The sequence below is a fragment of the Ursus americanus genome, chromosome 2, assembly GCF_024610735.1.
Source record: "Ursus americanus isolate L20-20 chromosome 2, mUrsAme1.1.p, whole genome shotgun sequence".
Classification (NCBI taxonomy): domain Eukaryota; kingdom Metazoa; phylum Chordata; class Mammalia; order Carnivora; family Ursidae; genus Ursus; species Ursus americanus.
Genome location: NC_142128.1, coordinates 87,363,870 through 87,384,028, shown reverse-complemented (window position 1 = coordinate 87,384,028; position 20,159 = coordinate 87,363,870). Strand labels below are relative to the sequence as shown.

At 40.4% G+C, this 20,159-nt stretch overlaps 1 protein-coding gene across 4 annotated transcripts in view; it reads left to right on the top strand.

Annotated features, from left to right (window-relative positions):
* Positions 1-20,159, top strand: part of TDRD5 (tudor domain containing 5) — a 115,718-nt gene that overhangs the window by 25,167 nt on the left and 70,392 nt on the right. For all 4 annotated transcript variants that reach the window (XM_045811322.2, XM_045811319.2, XM_045811321.2 and 1 more), the window contains exon 5: positions 20,069-20,152. In XM_045811322.2, the coding sequence (XP_045667278.1) occupies positions 20,069-20,152 (84 nt within the window). The remainder of the gene's footprint in view (positions 1-20,068; positions 20,153-20,159) is intronic.

Genomic DNA, 20,159 nt, shown 5'->3' with positions numbered 1-20,159 from the left:
TTGGGGTGGATTTTTTTTTGGTTTTCCATATAGAGTATCATGTCATCTGCAGAGAGTAAGAGTTTGACTTCTTCTTTGCCTGTTCACATACCTTTTATTTCTTTTTGTTGTCTGATTGCTGAGGCTAGGACTTCTTGTACTATGTTGAATAGCAGTGGTGATAGTGGACATCCCTGCCGTGTTCCTGACCTTAGGGGGAGAGCTCCCAGTTTTTCCCCATTGAGAATGACATTTGCTGTGGGTTTTTTGTAGATGACTTTTATGATATTGAGGTATGTTCCCTCTATCCCAACACTGTGGAGAGTTTTAATCAAGAAAGGATGCTGTACTTTGTCAAATGCTTTTTCTGCATCTATTGACAGGATCATATGGTTCTTGACCTTTCTTTTATTAATGCAGGGTGTCACATTGATTGATTTGCAGATGTTGAACCACCCATGTAGCCCAGGAATAAATTTAATTTAGTCGTGGTGAATAATCCTTTTAATGTACTGTTGGATCCCTTTGGCTAGTATCTTGGTGAGAATTTTTGCATCTATGTTCATCAGGGATATTGGTCTGTAATTGTCCTTTTTGGTGGGATCTTTATCTGGTTTTGGGATCAAAGTCATGCTGGCCTCATAGAAAGAGTTTGGAAGTTTCTGTTCCATTTCTAGTTTTTGCAACAGCTTCAGAAGAATAAAATGTTTGGTAGAATTGCCCTGGGAAGCCATCTGGCCCTGGACTCTTATTTGTGGGGAGTTTTTTTTTTATTACTGCTTCAATTTCCTTGCTCATTATGGGTCTGTTCAGGTTTTCTATTTCTTCCTGTCACAGTTTTGGTAGTTTATAGGTCTCTAGGAATGCATCCATTTCTTCCAGATTGCTTAATTTGTTGGCACATAGTTGGTCATAATATGTTCTTATAATTGTTTATATTTCTTTGGTGTTGCTTGTGATCTCTTTCATTCATGATTTTGTTTGTCTGGGGCCTATTTTCTTTTCTCTTTTCTTTTTTTTTTTTTTAAGATTTTATTTATTTATTTGACGGAGATAGAGACAGCCAGCAAGAGAGGGAACACAAGCAGGGGGAGTGGGAGAGGAAGAAGCAGGCTCATAGCAGAGGAGCCTGATGTGGGGCTCGATCCCACAACGCCGGGATCATGCCCTGAGCCGAAGGCAGACGCTTAACCGCTGTGCCACCCAGGCGCTCCCCTTTCTCTTTTCTTTTTGGTAAGTCTGGCGATGGGCTTATCGACCTTAATGCTTTCAAAAAATCAGCTACTAGTTTCATGGATCCATTCTACTGTTCTTTTGGTTTCTATTTCATTGATTTCTGCTCTAATCTTTATTAATTCTCTTCTCCTGCTGGGTTTAGGCTTTATTTGCTGTTCTTTCTCCAGCTCCTTTAGGTGTAAGGTTAGGTTGTGTATTTGAGACCTTTCTTGTTTCTTGAGAAAAGCTTGTACTGCTATGTACTTCCCTCTTAGGACTGCCTTTGCTGCATCCCAAAGATTTTGAACACTTGTGTTTTCATTTTCATTTGTTTCCGTGATTTTTTAAATTCTTTAATTCCCTGGTTGACCTGTTCATTCTTTAGTAGGATATTCTTTAACCTTCATATATTTGTTTTCCTTCCAAATTTCCTCTTGTGATTGAGTTCCAGTTTCAAAATATTGTGGTCTGAAAATATGCAGGGAATGATCCCACTCTTTTGGTCCCAGTTGAGACCTGATTTGTGACCCAGTGTGTTTTCCATTCTGAAGAATGTTCCATGTGCACTCGAGAAGAATGTGTATTCTGTTGCTTTAGGGTAGAATGCTCTGAATGTATCTGTGAAGTTTATCTGGTCCAGTGTGTCACTCAAAGCCATTGTTTCCTTGTTTATATTCTGCTTACATGATCTGTTCATTGCAGTGAGTGGGGTGTTAATGTCCTCTACTATTTTTGTGTTATTATCAGTGTGTTTCTTTGATTTTGTTATTAATTGGCTTACATAATTGGCTGCTCCCATGTTATGGGCATAAATACTTACACTTGTTAGATCTTCCTGTTGGATATACCCTTTAATTATGATATAGTGACCTTCTTCATCTCTTATTACAGTGTTTGGTTTTAAATCTAATTAGTCTGATATAAGGGTTGCCACCCCAACTTTCTTTTGATATCCATTAGCATGTTAAATAGTTTTCCACCCCTTTACTTTCAATCTGGAGGTGTCTTTGGGTCTAAAATGAGTGTCTTGCCGATAGCATATGGATGGGTCTTGCTTTTTTAATCCAATCCGATACCCTCTGTCTTTTGATTTGGCATTTAGCCCATTTACATTCAGAGTAACTATTGAAAGATATGAATTTAGTGCCATTGTATTACCTGTTAAGTCCCTGTTTCTGTATATTGTCTCTGTTCCTTTCTGGTCTAAGTTACTTTTGGGCTCTCTTTTCACTTAAAGGATCCCCTTTAATATTTCTTTGCAGGGCTTGTTTAGTGATCACAAATTCTTTTAATTTCTGTTTGTCCTGGAAGATGTTTATCTCTCCTTCTATTCTGAATGACAGCCTTGCTGGATAAGTATTCTTGGCTGCAAGTTCTTCTCAGTTAGCACCCTGAATATATCATGCCAGTCCTTTCTGGTCTGCCCGGTGTCTGTGGCTAGGTCTGCTTTCAGCCTTATGTTTCTTCTTTTGTAGGTTAAGGACCCCTTGTCCTGAGCTGCTGTCAGAATTTTCTCCTTGTCTTTGAGATTTGTAAGCTTCACTATTATATATTGAGGTGTTAACCTATTCTTATTGATTTTGAGGGAGATTCTCTGTGCCTCTTGGACTTGAAAGCCTGTTTCCTTCTCCACATTAGGGAAGTTCTCTTCTATAATTTGCTCCAGTATACCTTCTGTCCCTCCTCCCCTTTCTCCTCTTCCTCTGGTATCTCAATTATTCTAATATTGTTTTGCTTTATGGTATCACTTATCTCTAGAATTCTCCCTTCATGATCCAGTAGTTTATCTCTCTTTTTCTCAGTTTCTTTGTTCTCAATCGTTTTATCTTCTGTATCACCAATTCTCTTGTCTGCCTTATTTATCCTAGCAAATAGAGCCTCCTTTTTTGGTTGCATCTCAGTAATACCCTTTTTTTATTTTGACCTGATTAGATTTTAGTTCTTTTATTTCTCCAGAAAAGGATTCCCTAGTGTCTTCCATGTTTTTTTCAAACCCAGCTTGTATCTTTATAATTGTTATTCTGAATTCTAGCTCTGATATCTTATATCCATATTGATTACATCCCTGGCAGTTAATACTGCCACTTGTTTTCTTTTCTGGGGTGAGTTTTTCCATCTTTTCATTCTGTCTGGAGAAAAATAGATGAACAAGAGAACAAAATACAAACATAGCAACCATGACCCCATCAAAATATATACTAAAAATTTAGAAGAGATCAGAAACCAAAAAAATTTTTAAAAAGGGAAAAAAAGAGAATATAATCCAACAGGTGACTGAGCCACCCAGGCACCCCTAAAAAAGACTTTAAAGAAAGAGTTCATAAACTAAGAAACTAGTTGAAAAGGAAAAAAAGAAAAAAAAATTGAAACTAAAAGACTAAAGAATCATAAGGAAAAGACCCAAATTCTACATACTATTTTACCCTAGTGCTGAAGTTTTGCAGTTCTGTGTGATTGGTAAACATTAGCCAGATGTTCCTGCTGGTCTTCTAGGAAAGGAGCCTGTTGGGCTGCTCCTCAGGTGTCTTTGCCCCGGGCGGAATTGCACTGCTCTTGCCAGGGGGCCGAGCTCAGTGTAAGCTGCTTCACATTACTGTATGTGGCTTTTGTTTCTGAAGGCTTTCCACCCCTCTTTGGGGTTGGAAATTAAAACGAATATGGTGGCACCCTGATCTCCAGCCCAGGAGCTGAAAGTTTGTGCCCTCCAGTCTTCAAGGCACCCTCAAGGAAAAGGAGTTAATCACTCTTGTCTCCCTGGTTTCTGTCCACACTCTGTGTTCACCCAGCCTGTGACCGAGTGGTTTTATCTTAGGCATGTGACCCTGTGTCAAGTCTCCAAACTTACAGACTCCTGCAGTGTGTACCCGGACTGCTCCTCCCAGGGCAGGGATGGGGTTTCTCTGTGGTTCTGCCTCTTGCTGGGCCCATGCTTGGAGAGCAGTCACCCAATCGTGCCCCTGCTCGTGGTTTATGGCAACACCGAGCTGAAATCCCACTCCTGGGCTCGTTGATAGCAGCCAGCTTCCCTGCTCTGATGCTTGGGAACTCTGCTGCACTCAGGCACCCCCGTCCTTTCTGTGACCCTGGGGATCCTGAGACCACACTGTCCCACCTAGGATTCTGTCCTGCTTCGCCATCTGAGCACCTTGTTCAGGCAGGGACTTCCCTCACTGGAGCAGACTTCTAAAAGTTCTGATTTTGTGCTCTGCTGCTGTATCACTTTCTGGTATCCGACTCCCCTCCCTTGGGGTTTATCTTCTGTTATGTCACCTCGGATTCACTTCTCCACACCTCCTACCTTGCAAAAAGTGGTTGCTTTTCTATTTGTAGAATTGCAGCAATTCTTTTCTTAGATCTCCAGTTGAGTTTACAGGTGTTCAGAATGATTTGATAGCTGTCTAGCCGAATTCCAGGAACCAGATGAGACTAGGATCCCCTCCTCCTCTGCCATCTTCCTTCTCAATCCACACAAGATGACAACTTGAGTAGAGCTCAGAATAAGCACATGGAAATGAAATTCAAGACATAAAAGTGCCTTACCTCTATAACTTAAAAAAATTAGCTTTAGTGACAATTTATGTATAGTAAAATGTACCCACTTAAAATGTACACTTTGAGTTTTGACAATGTAGCCAGTCTTGTAATCTCCATCAAAATCAAGAAACCATTTCCATCATTTTCAAAAAGTTCCATTATGCTGCTTTGTAGTTGATCTCTTTTCCCAGTTGTAGCCACAGACATAAAAACCATTGCTTTCTGTAAGTTTGACTTTTCAAGGGTTTCATCTAAATGGAATTAAATAGCATCTAGTGGCAGGCAGAGGGAGAAGCAGGCTCCCGGCTGAGTGGGGAGCCTGATGTGGGACTCGATCCCAATACCCTGGGATCATGACCTGAGCCAAAGGCAGACGCTTAACCGACTGAGCCGACACAGGGAACCCAGACTCTTGGAATTTTTAAAGCGATGAGAGCTATAAAGGTGTCTTTTATTGTTAATGACATGACTTTTGGAAAGCACCTAAGGATGGGGGCTGGTTGCCGGTTGGAGCCAACAATGTGACTAGAGGGTTGGAACTTTTTAGTTCTACCCTCCATCCTCCTGAGAGAGGAAAGGGGCTGGAGATTGAATTCATTCACCAGGGGCCAATGAGTCAATCAGACAGTCCATAAAAACCCAATGTGTTGGATTTGGAGAGCTTCCAGGCTAGTGAACATTAGAGATTTGGGGGATAGCAGCATGACTGGTGAGGGTGTGGAGCTCCGTGCCTCTTCCCGCATACATGACTGTATGCATCTCCTCCAGCTGACTGTTTCTGAATTATATATCTTTAAATTTTTTTGATTGTTTTTAAAAAATTGAGATGTAATTGACATATTAGTTTCAGATATTCAACATGATGCTTCAATATGTGTATAATATGAAATGACCACAGTAGGTCTAAACATCTATCACCACATATAGTTACAAATTTTTTTTGTGATGATAACTTTTAAGATTTATTCTCTTAGCAATTTTCAATTATACAATACAGTATTATTAATATTGTATTAACTATTATGTTACTATAACTATATATTATATATTACATATTATTCTATATTGTTAATACATACAGTATTAAATATAGTTGCTATGCTGTACATTACGTCTCCAGGTTTGTTTTTTTTTAAGATTTTTAAAAAAAAATTTGTTTGACAGAGAGCGAGCACACACAAGCAGGGGGAGTGGCAGAGGGAGAGGGAGAAGCAGGCTCCCCAGTGAGCAGGCAACCCAATGCAGGACTCGATCCCAGGAGTCTGGGATCATGACCTGAGCTGAAGGTAGACGCTTAACCGACTGAGCCCCCCCAGGAGCCCCCCAGGACTTTTTATAACTGGAATTTTGTACCTTTTGACTCTCTTCACCTATTTCACCAACTCCCAAACTCCTGCGTCTGGATACCACCCATCTGTTCGTGTATCTATGAACTCAAGTTTTTGTTGTTTTGTTTTTTAGATTCTACATGTAAGTGAGATCATACAGTGGTTGTCTTTCCCTGACTTATTTCCCTTAGCATAATGCCCTCTGTCCGTTCATGTTGTCACAAATGGCAGGATTTCTTTCCTTTTTTTTGTGGCTGAGTAATATTCCTGTGTGTGTGTGTGTGTGTGTGTGTGTGTGTGTGTGTGTGTGTGTAAGCATATGTATGTATGTGTATACCGTACTCACCCTCAGACCTCATCACAAAAAACATCACATTGTGGCTTCAACATATGAATTTTAGGAAACACAATTCAGTCAGTATAGTACCCACCCTAACAAAGCAAAACTCAAAATGATTGAGTCCAAATAAATTAACTGTGTAAGCTCAACAATGAAGGATAAGTTTGCTGTTTTTTCCAGTGTTTGAAGTTCTTATATTTTCCAAATTTATTATACTGACTAAAAGTTCCAGAAAAAATATTAAAGAGTGATAGTACATATTTCTTTTTCAAAGACTTTAAACTCCACAGAATTGGGTGGGAAGACTCTGCCTGTAACCATCAGAGGTAGGCGATAAGAAATGCACAGTGTAGGACCTTTGCTCCTGGCGTGGCTCCAAAGACAGAGTGAGAGGGGTGCACGTACACTTTTTCTGTAACTGTTTTCCTTTGAGTTTCTTTCTTTTTTTTTTTTAAAGATTTTATTTATTTATTTGACAGAGAGAGAGAGCCAGCGAGAGAGGGAACACAAGCAGGGGGAGTGGGAGAGGAAGAAGCAGGCTTCCAGCAGAGGAGCCTGATGCGGGGCTTGATCCCAGAACGCTGGGATCATGCCCTGAGCCGAAGGCAGACGCTTAACCGCTGTGCCACCCAGGCGCCCCTCCTTTGAGTTTCTTGCAGCTCCAGGAAGTCCTCGTATGTGCAATCTAGTAACCACATTTCACTGCTAGTTGAAGTTTTTGCCATCAGAGCTGTTTGAATCTTATTCCAAAGAGTGGGCTCTAATTCCTAAACTATGTATTTTAATTTGCTAGCAGGACAGACTCAACATAATTATCAGATCCTACATAATCCTATTTATAAATGTACAAGTTGCCATTTTTTCAGAATTACAGATCTAACAGTTTGCTATGTGGCCCTACTCAGAACTCTGCAAGTATGTGTGTTAGTGTAGAAAAAGAACAGATCTATAACAAATTCAAATTATAAATTTACACTTTTTGATAATCTGTATTTTGTTTTTGCACAGTGAACATATGCTATTTTGTAGTAAGAAAAGCATGTTATTAAAAAGAAGAAAAATTTCTCCTTCGTAAAATGAGTATTAGTATTTTTTCATCTTTCATCTCTAAGTGGAACAGCCAAGCATGGTCTTTGGTATACTCCCCTTTGCCCAGTGCTGTGCTTTGTTTCACAAAGCAAATGGTTAGAACAATTTAAACTGTTTTGCAAGATGTGAATAATCTTTTTTACCACATTCTATTAAATTTCTTTTATATTGACTGAGAGGAAGTTTATGTGAAGAGTGAGTGGATGAGTATGGATTAGCCGTATTTTCTAGTGAATGAAGCCTCAGATGCTCCATCTGCTTGTAGTCCCAGATCACAACCATGGTGTTACTTTGCTTCCATTCATAGGTCATTGCCTATAAGAGTGTTTGGTCAAGAAACAGGGATCTGGCATTTCTGGGTTCTCTAGCCTTCATACCATCTAAGAGTACCCCATCCTACTCTACTTTCATCTTACACATTAGAAGGGTTCATTGTAACATTCAGCGTGAGGTTTAAAGTAGGTAAACCTGGAATTATAAAAGAAGATCTGGTCTTAAATGAATTAAATATCAGGGCCGGGTGTTAGATTGCACCTAACTTTTAATTTGCAACCAAACAATTGATAGTTTTTATGTGAATTAGGTGGTGGGCTTGGTATTGCATATAAGAAAAGATGCTTTTTTATTTTCCTTGATGACCTGGCCCAACTATCTTTTAAGAGTATCCTGGACAAGCAACTGGGTATGTTAAATAGTTACTGTCAGCAGGAGCTGTTCGATGGGTTCATTAATGCAATTCTTTGGAAGTTGTATTCTTTAGCCGACTAAAAGTAGCTGTTCCCTATCTCTTTTCTTGTGAGTTTGGATGAAATTTTTAGTGTGGCAAGTCACATTCCATACTGCCTGGCTCTTTGTCAGATGAGGTACCTAGCAAATATTTCAGCAGTTGAAAACTTTGCTTCTATATGTGTCCGTGCCAATTTTGTGATCTTTATCAGAAATCTATTTATGTTTTACCATATGGCCAAAGGGCTGTAGTATATTCCTTTAAGATGTCACTTCTGTTCCTTTCTGCTTTTAGCTTCATGCATCTTCTTTCCAAAATGCTGCCACCCTCATGTTTCCAAATACCACCCAGGTGTCTGTTTTTTAAAACTTTTTTTTTTATTACAAAGTAATAAAGATTAATTTTAGAAGATTTGAAATACAGGAAAGCACAGAAGAAAATAAAAATTGCCTATACTTTTATCACTCAGAAAAGTTGACTTTTTTTTTTTTAAGTTTTAATTTAAATTCCAGTTAACATACAGTATTAGTTTTGGGTGTACAATACAGTGATTCAGCACTCCATACATCACCTGGTGCTCATCACAAGTGCACATCTTCATCCCCATCACCTATTTAACCCCTCTCCCCCACCCCCTCCCCTCTGGGAACCATCAGTTTGTTCTTTACAGTTAAGAGTCTGCTTCTTGGTTTGCCTCTCTCTCTCTTTTTTCTTCTGCCTTTGCTCATTAGTTTTGTTTCTTAAATTCCACATATGAGTAAAATCATATATTTGTCTTTCTGGCTGACTTATTTTGAAAGGCATACATGCACCCCACTGTTTACTGCAGCATTATCTACAAGAGCCAAATTACAGAAACAGCCCGTGTGCATCAACTGATGGAGATAGGTGTAGATATAGATAGATGTATATATATGTATATATCTATATCTACACACACACACAATGGAATATTACTCAGCCATAAAAAAGAATGAAATCTTGCCATTTGCAATGACGTGAATGGAACTAGAAAGTGTTATGCTAAGTGACTTTTTCTTTCTTTCTTTTTTTTTTTCTTCTTTTAAATAAAATTAGAATCATTCTGGTCCAGGTTTGTGACCTACTTTTTTTAGTCATAACTGTAAGTTGCGAACATCCCACATTATTAATTATTGTAATGCAACATAATTTTTTTTTTAAAGATTTTATTTATTTATGTGACAGAGACAGCCAGCGAGAGAGGGGACACAAGCAGGGGGAGTGGGAGAGGAAGAAGCAGGCTCATAGCGGAGGAGCCCGATGTGGGACTCGATCCCGGTACGCCGGGATCACGCCCTGAGCCGAAGGCAGACGCTTAACGACTGCGCTACCCAGGCGCCCCAACATAATTTTTTTTTTAATGTATTGTGGAGACACTATTCCTTTTATTTTTTTATATTGTTATTTTTTTTAATGATTTTTTATTATATTATGTTAGTCACCATACAGTACATCCCCGGTTTCCGATGTAAGGCTCGATGATTCATTAGTTGTGTATAACACCCAGTGCACCATGCAATACGTGCCCTCCTCACTACCCATCACCGGTCTATCCCATTCCCCCACCCCCCCTCCCCTCTGAAGTCCTCAGTTTGTTTCTCATAGTCCACAGTCTCTCATGTTTCATTCCCCCTTCTGATTACCCCCCCTTTCTTTATCCCTTTCTTCCCCTACTGATCATCCTAGTTCTTATGTTCCATAGATGAGAGAAATCATATGATAGTTGTCTTTCTCTGCTTGACTTATTTCACTTAGCATTATCTCCTCCAGTGCTGTCCATGTTGTAGCAAATGTTGAGAACTCGTTCTTTCTGATAGCTGAGTAATATTCCATTGTATATATGGACCACAACTTCTTAATCCAGTCATCTGTTGAAGGGCATCGCGGCTCCTTCCACGATTTAGCTATTGTGGACATTGCTGCTATGAACATTGGGGTGCATATGGCCCTTCTCTTCACTACGTCTGTATCTTTGGGGTAAATACCCAGTAGTGCAATGGCTGGATCATAGGGTAGCTCAATTTTTAACTTTTTAAGGGACCTCCACACTGTTTTCCAGAGTGGCTGTACCAACTTGCATTCCCACCAACAATGTAGGAGGGATCCCCTTTCTCCACATCCTCTCCAACAATTGTTTCTTGCCTTGTCTATTTTTGCCATTCTAACTGGCGTAAGGTGGTATCTCAGTGTGGTTTTGATTTGAATTTCCTTGATGGCTAATGATTTTGAACATTTTTTCATGTGTCTGTTAGCCATTTGTATGTCTTCATTGGAAAAGTGTCTGTTCATATCTTCTGCCCATTTTTTGATTTGTTTATTTGTTTCTCGTGTATTGAGTTTGAGAAGTTCTTTGTAGATCTTGGATACTAGTCCTTTATCTGTAGTGTCATTTGCAAATATATTCTCCCATTCCGTGGGCTGCCTCTTAGTTTTTCTGACTGTTTCCTTGGCTGTGCAGAATCTTTTTATCTTGATGAAGTCCCATAAATTCATTTTATCTTTTTTTTCTCTTGCCTTTGGGGATGTGTCATGAAAAAGGTTGCTTTGGCCGATGTCGTAGAGGTTGTTGCCTATGTTCTCCTGTAGAATTTTGATAGATTCCTGTCTCACATTGAGGTCTTTCATCCATTTGGAGTTTATTTTTGTGTATGGTGTGAGATAGTGGTCAAGTTTCATTCTTTTGCATGTAGCTGTCCAATTTTCCCAGCACCATTTGTTGAAGAGACTGTCTTTTTCCCACCGGATGTTTTTTCCTGCTTTATCAAATATTAGTTGCCCAAAGAGCCGAGGGTCCATTTCTGGGCTCTCTATTCTGTTCCATTGGTCTATGTGTCTGTTTTTGTGCCAGTACCATGCTGTCTTTGTGATCACAGCTTTGTAGTACAGCTCGAAATCCGGCATTGTGATGCCCCCAGCTTTGTTTTTCCTTTTCAACAGTTCCTTGGAGATTCGGGGCCTTTTCTGTTTCCATACAAATTTAAGGACTGTTTGTTCCAGTTCTTTGAAAAATGTCCTCGGTATTTTGATCAGGATAGCATTGAAAGTGTAGATTGCTCTGGGTAGCATGGACATTTTAACTATGTTAATTCTTCCGATCCATGAGCATGGAATATCTTTCCATCTTTTTATGTCTTCCTCAATGTCTTTCAAGAGTGATTTATAGTTTCTAGAATATAGGTCCTTTACGTCTCTGGTTAAGTTAATTCCAAGGTAACGTATGGTTTTTGGTGCTATTGTAAATGGGATGGATTCCCTAATTTCTCTTTCTTCGGTCTCGTTATTCGTGTATAGAAATGCAACTGATTTCTGAGCATTTATTTTGTATCCTGCCACGTTACTGAATTGCTCTATAACTTCTAATAATTTGGGAGTGGCTTCTTTTGGGTTTTCCATATAGAGTATCATGTCATCTGCAAAGAGAGACATTTTGACTTCTTCTTTGCCAATTTGAATACCTTTGATCCCTTTTTGTCGTCTGATTGCTGTTGCAAGGACTTCTAGTACTATGTTGAATAATAGTGGCGAGAGTGGGCATCCTTGTCGAGTTCCTGATCTTAAGGGAAAGGCTTCCAGCTTTTCTCCATTGAGAATAATATTTGCAGTAGGCTTTTCATAGATGGCTTTTATGAGATTGAGAAATGTACCTTCTATTCCTACACTCTGAAGGGTTTTAATCAGGAAAGGATGCTGTATTTTGTCAAATGCTTTTTTGGCATCGATTGAGAGGATCATATGGTTCCTGAGTCTTTTCTTGTTGATATGATGTATCACGCTGATTGATTTGCGAATATTGAACCATGCTTGCATCCCAGGTATGAATCCCACTTGATCGTGATGGATAATCCTTTTAATGTACTTGGATTCTATTAGCAAGTATCTTGTTGAGGATTTTGGCGTCCATATTCATTAGGGAAATCGGTCTGTAATTCTCCTTTTTGATGGGGTCTTTGCCTGGTTTGGGGATCAAGGTAATATTGGCCTCATAGAATGAGTTTGGTAGCTTTCCTTCTGTTTCTATTTTTTGAAATAGCTTTAGGAGAATAGGTATTATTTCTTCTTTGAATGTTTGGTAGAATTCCCCAGGAAAACCACCCGGGCCTGGAGTTTTGTTATTTGGAAGGTTGTTTATCACTGACTCAATTTCTTCATAATTAATTGGCCTGTTTAAGGAATCAATTTCTTCCGGTTTCAATATTGGTAGTTTATAGGTTTCCAGGAAGGATTCCATCTCTTCCAGATTGCTTAGTTTATTGGCATATAGCTGTTGATAAAAATTTCTAATAATCCTTCCAATTTCAATGGTGCTTGTCATGACCTCTCCTTTTTCATTCATAATTTTAATAATCTGGGTCCTTTCTCTTTTCTTTTGGTAAGTCTTGCCAGGGGTCTGTCAATTTTATTGATTCTCTCAAAGAACCAGCTTCTAGTCCTGTTGATCTGCTCTACTGTACTTCTGGTTTCTGCTTGATTGATTTCAGCTCTAATTTTGGTCAACTGCTTCCTCGTGCGTGGATTAGGCCTGTCCCTCTGTTGCTGTTCCAGCTTCTTGAGGTGAGAATATAAAAACTGCATTTTAGATTTTTCTATTCTTTTGAGTGAGGCTTGGATGGCTATGTATTTCCCCCTTAGGACTGCCTTTGCAGTATCCCATAGGTTTTGGACTGTTGTATTTTCATTCTCATTGGTCTCCATAAATTGTTTAATTTGATTTTTGATTTCCTGGTTTATCGAGTCATTCCTGAGCAGTATGGCTCTTAGTCTCCAAGTGTTTGAGTTTCTTCCAAATTTTTCCTTGTGGTTGAGTTCCAATTTCAGAGCGTTGTGGTCTGAGAATATGCAGGGGATAATTTCAATCTTTTGGTGTCGGTTGAGACCTGTTTTGTGTCCCAGAACATGGTCTATTCTGGAGAATGTTCCATGGGCATTAGAATAGAATGAGTATTCTTTGCTTCTGGGGTGTAGTGTTCTATAAATATCTATGAGGTCCAACTCGTCGAGTATGGCATTCAAAGCCTTGGATTCTTTGCTTAGTTTTTGCCAGGGTGTTCTGTCTATTTCTGATAGTGGAGTGTTGAGGTCCCCTACTATTAATGTATTTTCATTTATATGTCTCTTTATTCTGGATAAGAGTTGGCTTGTGTATCTTGCTGCTCCCCTGTTGGGGGCATATATATTTATAATTGTCATATCCACTTGTTGAATACTTCCCTTAAGAATAATATAGTGCCCTTCTGCGCCTCTAACTATAGTCTGTAGTTTAAAATCCAATTTATCTGATATGAGAATTGCTACCCCAGCTTTCTTTTGAGGACCATTTGCGTGAAAGATGGTACTCCATCCCCTTACTCTCAGTCTGAATGCATCTTTGGGTTTGAAATGAGTCTCTTGTAGACAGCAAATGGATGGGTCATTTCTTTTTATCCAATCTGCAACCCTGTTTCGTTTTATGGGATGGTTCAAACCATTTACATTAAGACTGATTACTGAGAGATATGATTTTAATGTTGCCATGTTGCCAGTAAAGTCTTTGTTTGTATTGGCTGTGACTTTCTGTTCTGTATCACTCTTGGGGCCTTTTTACTTTTATAGAACCCCCCGTAATATCTCCTGTAGGGCTGGTTTCGTAGTTACAAAATTGGTTAGTGACTGGCGATTCTGAAATGTCTTTATTTCTCCATCAATTCTGAATGACAGCCTTGCTGGATGAAGGATCCTTGGCTGCATGTTTTTCTCTGAAAGAGCTTTAAATATGCTCCCCCAACCCTTTCTCTCATTCCAGGTCTGTGTAGACAGGTCTGACATAATTCTGATGCTTTTGCCTTGGTACGTGAGAAATTTCTTTGCCCTGGCCGCTTTCAATACTGTATCGTTGCATCTAATATTTGCGAAATGCACTATGACGTGACGTGGCGTAGGTTTGTCGTGATTGAGCTTGGGAGGGGTCCTCTCTGCCTCTTGGACACGAATGTTTGTTTCCCTTGCTAGATTAGGGAAGTTTTCAGCTACAATTTGTTCAAATATCTCTTCTAGACCTCTGTTTTTCTCCACCCCCTCGGGGATGCCGATGATTCTAACATTGGATCGTTTCATTGAGTCAGTAATCTCCCGTAACCTACGTTTGTGGGCGTGGATTTTTTTAAGACCATCTTCTATTTTCGTTTTTTCCTCTATTAACCCATCCTCCAATTCACTAACCCTTTCCTCTGCTTCTGCGACCCTGGCCGTCAGAGCCTCTAGTTTTGCCTGCATTTGGCTCATAGAATTTTTAATTTCTGTCAGATTCGCTCTCATTTCTGTCCTTAGGGATTCTATATTCTCAGTAACCTTTTCGTTTATACTTTTTTCAATTCCACTCAGCATTTTGACCATCGTTACTCTGAATTCCATTTCTGATAATTTGGTTACATCCATATCCATTATTTCTGTGGCAGAGGCCACAGTCTCACTGTCTTTTCTTTGCTGGGGGGGGCTTCTCCTTCTTGTCATTCTGATGAAGAGAGGTTGCGGGGTTTCCAGAGCCCAAATTATTGACTGGGTCCCAGGCCGTGCCCCTTGTTTTATAGGGATCTTAGGGATGTGGGCTTCTTCTTTAAAGATTTTATTTATTTATTTATGTGGCAGCCAACCAGCGAGAGAGGGAACAGAAGCAGGGGAGTGGGAGAGGAAGAAGCAGGCTCCCAGCGGAGGAGCCCGATGAGGGACTCCTTTCCGGAACGCTGGGATCACGCCCTAAGCCGGAGACAGGCGCTCAATGACGGCGCCACCCAGGCGCCTGGGTTGTGGGCTTCTTGATTTTTCAGCCTGCCTTCTGTGTTCTGGGGGAGGGGCCTGCCGCGCCGATACTCAGGCAGCCATGTTTGGGTAGAGTCTCCGTGTCCCCTGCGAGGGGGGATGGGGATGGGCACTCCCTGAGCCGGTGTTTCCAGGCTTTTGTTCTCTGGCGGCTTTCCCTGGCGGTTTGCTGTGCCTCTTCTGAGAGTCAGAGCAGCAGCGGCCAAATTTCAGCCTCTGTCACGGAACAGAAGGATTGCGGCCCGTTCTCTACTAATGTTCTGGCCACTTTAACTCTGTTTCTGTTGGTGCTGCTCAACCCTGCAGCGTCCCGGGATGTGCGCCCCACACCCGGCGTCCCAGCCCTCACTTCCAGGGCCGGCGCGTCTCTGTCCTTTGTGTTTCTAATGCCGCCAGCCGCCCCGCGCGCGCTCCCGGATCTCCCAGTCTCAGTCTGGATCCAGTGAGCGCACCAGGATTCCGGTGTTCCGTGAGATGCCTGGTGGCGCGCACCCGGCTCACGGTCTCAGTCTGCTGTTTTGCGGGTGCCGACCGCGAGCCCCGCCCGCTCTCCCGTGCAAGTGGCTACCGCTTCCCGGCGCCCGAACGTGGCGGCTCCCTCCCCCTTCCGTTTATCTTCCGATATCTGTGCACAGTTTCATGGCTCCCCGCTTCGTACCTCAATACTCAGCACTGGAGATGTTCATTTGTAGAGATCCAGATGCGTCTTCCTGCGTCTCAGGCTGGTTCCGTGGTTGTTTAGGCTGGTCTGGTACCTATCCAGCTCGACTCGGAGGACCGGCTGAAAATGGTGTCTCCTACTCCTCCGCCATCTTAACTCCTCCTCGCAACATAATTTTTAATGGCAGTAGGATGCACCCTGATTTATTTAACTTGTAACTTCGATTAGGCATTAAGGCAGTTTCTAGTGTTTGTTATTAAAAATAACTTTGTGATGAAAATCATTACTTCACAGGTTAAATTTCTGGAGCAACAATCACTGCATCAAAAATAATGTGTATTTTTATGTAGTTAAGTTGTCCTCCGTAAAAGTTGTTTCAGTTAACACTCAGATAAGGTGTGTATGGAGTGCGCTTCTTTCCTTGTGCCTTTGCTGATACACAGTACGGACGACCTCTCCCTCCCCACCAACCCAGTCTGTTAGATCTCCCATTGCTTTCTTAATGCCTTCAGGAGTCCTTTCATGACACTCTGTGAGTCTTTTCATGATATTAATCGTAATTGCAATTATATATTATATTTTTGATTATTTCATGTCTGTCTCCCCATACTAGACTACCAGGTTCCAGGAAGGCATTGACCGTATCTAGTTTATTTACCCCTGTATATCCAGTGTGAAGCACATAGTGTGTGTTCAGAACATTTTTGTTGAATGAATAAATGGACATTACTGTAAAAATAATTTTCCAATTTGATAGGCAGGTAACTATATCTGACTAATGTCTGTTTATTAGAGGTTAAGCTTCATGCTTTTATTGCTTAATGTTACTGTTTATCAATTGCCTATTCACATTTTTGTCCATTTTTTTGAGGAGTACCATCTTTTGATTCAAAGCTCTTCTCTCCCTCTTCTTTGATCCTGGAGGCTCCTATCCGAATATGGAATTTTTCCCCCATCACTTTCCATCTCTATTTATGGCCCTATAATTTTTGTTCACTTGATTTATTATCCATTCTTTGTGTTTGCAAAGGTAGGCATCTGAGACTGAAGCATTATCGAAATCAGGGTCCCCTTTTGATTATTTCCTTGTGTCAATCACTGATTACCTTCTTCTCTTATTGCCCTTTCCTCTCGTTATAACTTCTACCCTCCAATTATAGATATCCCCAAGATTAGCTGGACCTTAAGAAATCTTCCCTACCCCATTCAGCTTAAAATCAGCTTAATTTAGTGATCTAGTTTGAGGCCAAAAAAATTTTTTTTCTTTTTTTTCTTGAAGGTAAGAGCTTCTTGTTTTTCTTGTTTCTAGCTAGGAGCCTATCATTTTGACATGTTAAGCTGGGGCCTGGTGACTATTTTCTTTAAAGGTCCACATGGTAAATATTTGAGGCTTGAGGTCCAAATGGTCTCTGTTGTAAACACCCAACTCTGCCCTTGTAGTGTGAAACACAATCACGTAGATAATGTGTAAATGAGTGAGTGTGGTGTGTTCCAGTAAGATTTTACTTATGAGTACTAAAATTTGAATATCATATAATTTTCATGTGTCACAAAATATTCATTTTATGTTTTTCTCCCGACTATTTAAAAATATTGAGACTATTCCAAGCTTATGGGCAGTACAAAGACAGATGGTAGGCCAGATTTGGCCCCTGGGCTGTCGTTTGCTGACCCTGTCATAAGCCACGCTCCAGAGAGAAAAATCACATTTGTAATTCTCATCCTGTCATTTACCTCCCAGTTTCCCAAACTTTTGGTATTTGTTAAAAACCAGCAAAAACCTACCTCTCTGTTCCAAGGTCATTTAGCTTTCCTCCTAAAACTTGCGGCCTTTGAGGCTCATTCCAGGGTCTCTTTATTATTCATCCCTATTGAATCAGCAGTTCCCTCTTCTGCACTGGATTCTGTCCTAATTTCTGTGGATTCCACATTCCACCTTTATAATGTCCCCTCTTTCTAGTCTTACTGCTTCGTCTTAGCGCCCCAGTGAAGACTCCCCTCCAGAGAGTTGCAGTGGGCTCTCTGTTGGTTGTCTACACCTGTAATATCATTTTCTGCTGACAGATTAAAATTCTGATAGTGTCTCTCCTTTGCTGAAAATCTCAAGGTTTTGTCTACATAACCAAGTAAAACTCCTTAGTTTGGCACCTAAGGTAATCTGTAGTACTGCCTTCTCCCTTCTTCAGTATTCTCTCCCACTACTTCCTTAGTGCCTTCAGGCAAGTTATTTTTTTTCCCTTTTTTCCCTGTGCTCATGAAGTTCCTTATGGCCTCGTTGACGTCTCTACCACCCTTCTTTGCAGTGTCCCCCCCCCACACACTTCAAGGCCCTTCAAAAAGGTAGCTTTCCATTTATTTATTTATTTATTTATTTATTTATTTATTTATTTATTTATTTATTATAATTTTTTATTATGTTAGTCACCATAGAGTATATCCTTAGTTTTTGATGTAATGTTCCATGATTCATTATTTGCGTATAACACCCAGTGCACCATGCAATATGTGCTTTCCCTGTATTTATAACCTAATGTGATAATAATAGGTCCTTCTGTGCTTCTGTCCCTCTTTAGTGATGCTCAGAGTCAACCTTAGGTTATAGCAGTTTATGCTTTTATCTCATTTCCCTACTTAATTTTATGTAACTTGAGAGGAATGACACTGAGGTGACCTTTTTTTTTTTTTGGTCCCCTGAAACATTTAGAACAGTGATAATACAAGTTGTTGTACTGACTCTTCTAATGAGGGCAGCATGTTGGGATGTGAGAAATCAGTTCTCTTTAGAGTCTCTTAACTGTTCACTGGGAGAGCTTTGGTGAGTTCTCGGATGGCAGATGCAGAAGTATGAAGAACATAAGCCCCGGGGCTGCAGCTTTTTGTGAAAGCTAATGATATAATCCTAGAAATCTAATCTCCCCTCCCCCTATCCCCTTTTCCTGTCAACCTTAGAAGGTATTAAAATTATCTTCATTTTCCAGATGAAGAAACTAAGACCTAAACTGAAACTGTTACATGGTTTTTAAGTAATGACAGGCCAAGTGACAACAAGAAGAAAGATTAAAAAAATACAAAGTTTAGAAGGAAAAATATTAATAATGATTCTGTCTATGTGATAGGGTTTTAGGTGATGTGTTCTTTCCTTTATACCTCTGTGTCTTTTCTAGCATCTATTTTTCCCGCTTATTATCTTTAAACATACATTATGACTCCTGTTTGAAATTATCCCATTTCAGATGTCGTGGTTTTACTGGGAGAAATGCAATCCATGGTCCTTGATTCACTTTAGGCCTCCCCGGCCCTGGCTGTTCACTGGGCAGGGGCCGTCCGCATGTGCGCCATGCTTCTCTGACCATAACTGCCTGTGCTTCCAGCGTATTTTTCCAAATAGTCCTGTACATCATCTTCTACCTTATTGGGGTCTCTATGCCGTTGGCTTATCTCAGCTAAAATCCTTAGACCCCTGTTTTAGCTCACGCCTCTTCTGTCTTTACTTCCTGCCTATTGCATTTGGATAATCCCCCATCATTTATTTCCTCACCTTATTTTTCTGCTTTCTCAACTGCCTGAACTCTCTCCCTTTTCCCTCCAACTCTTAGGAGTGGGCCTTGCTGCTGAACTCAGAATACTGAAGCCATCAGATAGTCACTCCACCTTCTGACCCTACATTCTGTATCCCACCTGGTTCTTTCTTCCTTCTTTCCTGTTAAAACAGAAGAGCTTTTCCTTCCTGCCCTGGCTCACATTCTTTTTCTGCCTCCCAGGACCTTCCACCATCCAGTCCCTTCCTTGCATTTGGCATTCACTAAGCATGTGTTTAACAAACATCGAATTTTTATAAACAAGAAAATTAGTAACAAAACTCCTTTCCAGGTAAGAGTAGGAGATTGAGTAGGAGTTTGAAAAATGGAATACTCTAGAATCTAATTGTTTCAGAAAATGTTAATTATCTTGGAAAATTGCAGAGTGTTTAGTTTTATAGATTCCATCTACTCTCAATATATTTTATGTGATATAAAATGCTCCAGTGCCTCTTAAGAATTTACCCATTTGGGGGCGCCTGGGTGGCACAGCGGTTAAGCGTCTGCCTTCGGCTCAGGGCGTGATCCCGGCGTTATGGGATCGAGCCCCACATCAGGCTCTTCCGCTGTGAGCCTGCTTCTTCCTCTCCCACTCCCCCTGCTTGTGTTCCCTCTCTCGCTGGCTGTCTTTATCTCTATCGAATAAATAAATAAAAAATCTTAAAAAAAAAAAAAAAAAGAATTTACCCATTTGACTAAAAGACGTTTCCTGTGGTAGGTGTTTCCTTCTACATATTGTTCAGATTTATCTTTGTGCTTTTTCTTTTTGGATTATAACTTGACCTTTTTTTTTTTTTTCCATAGTTGGAGAGCACATTCAAATCAGTTATTGCACAAATTGGACCTGGAGGGACTATCAGTCCAGAACTAAAACATAAGATAAGATTTGTAAGTA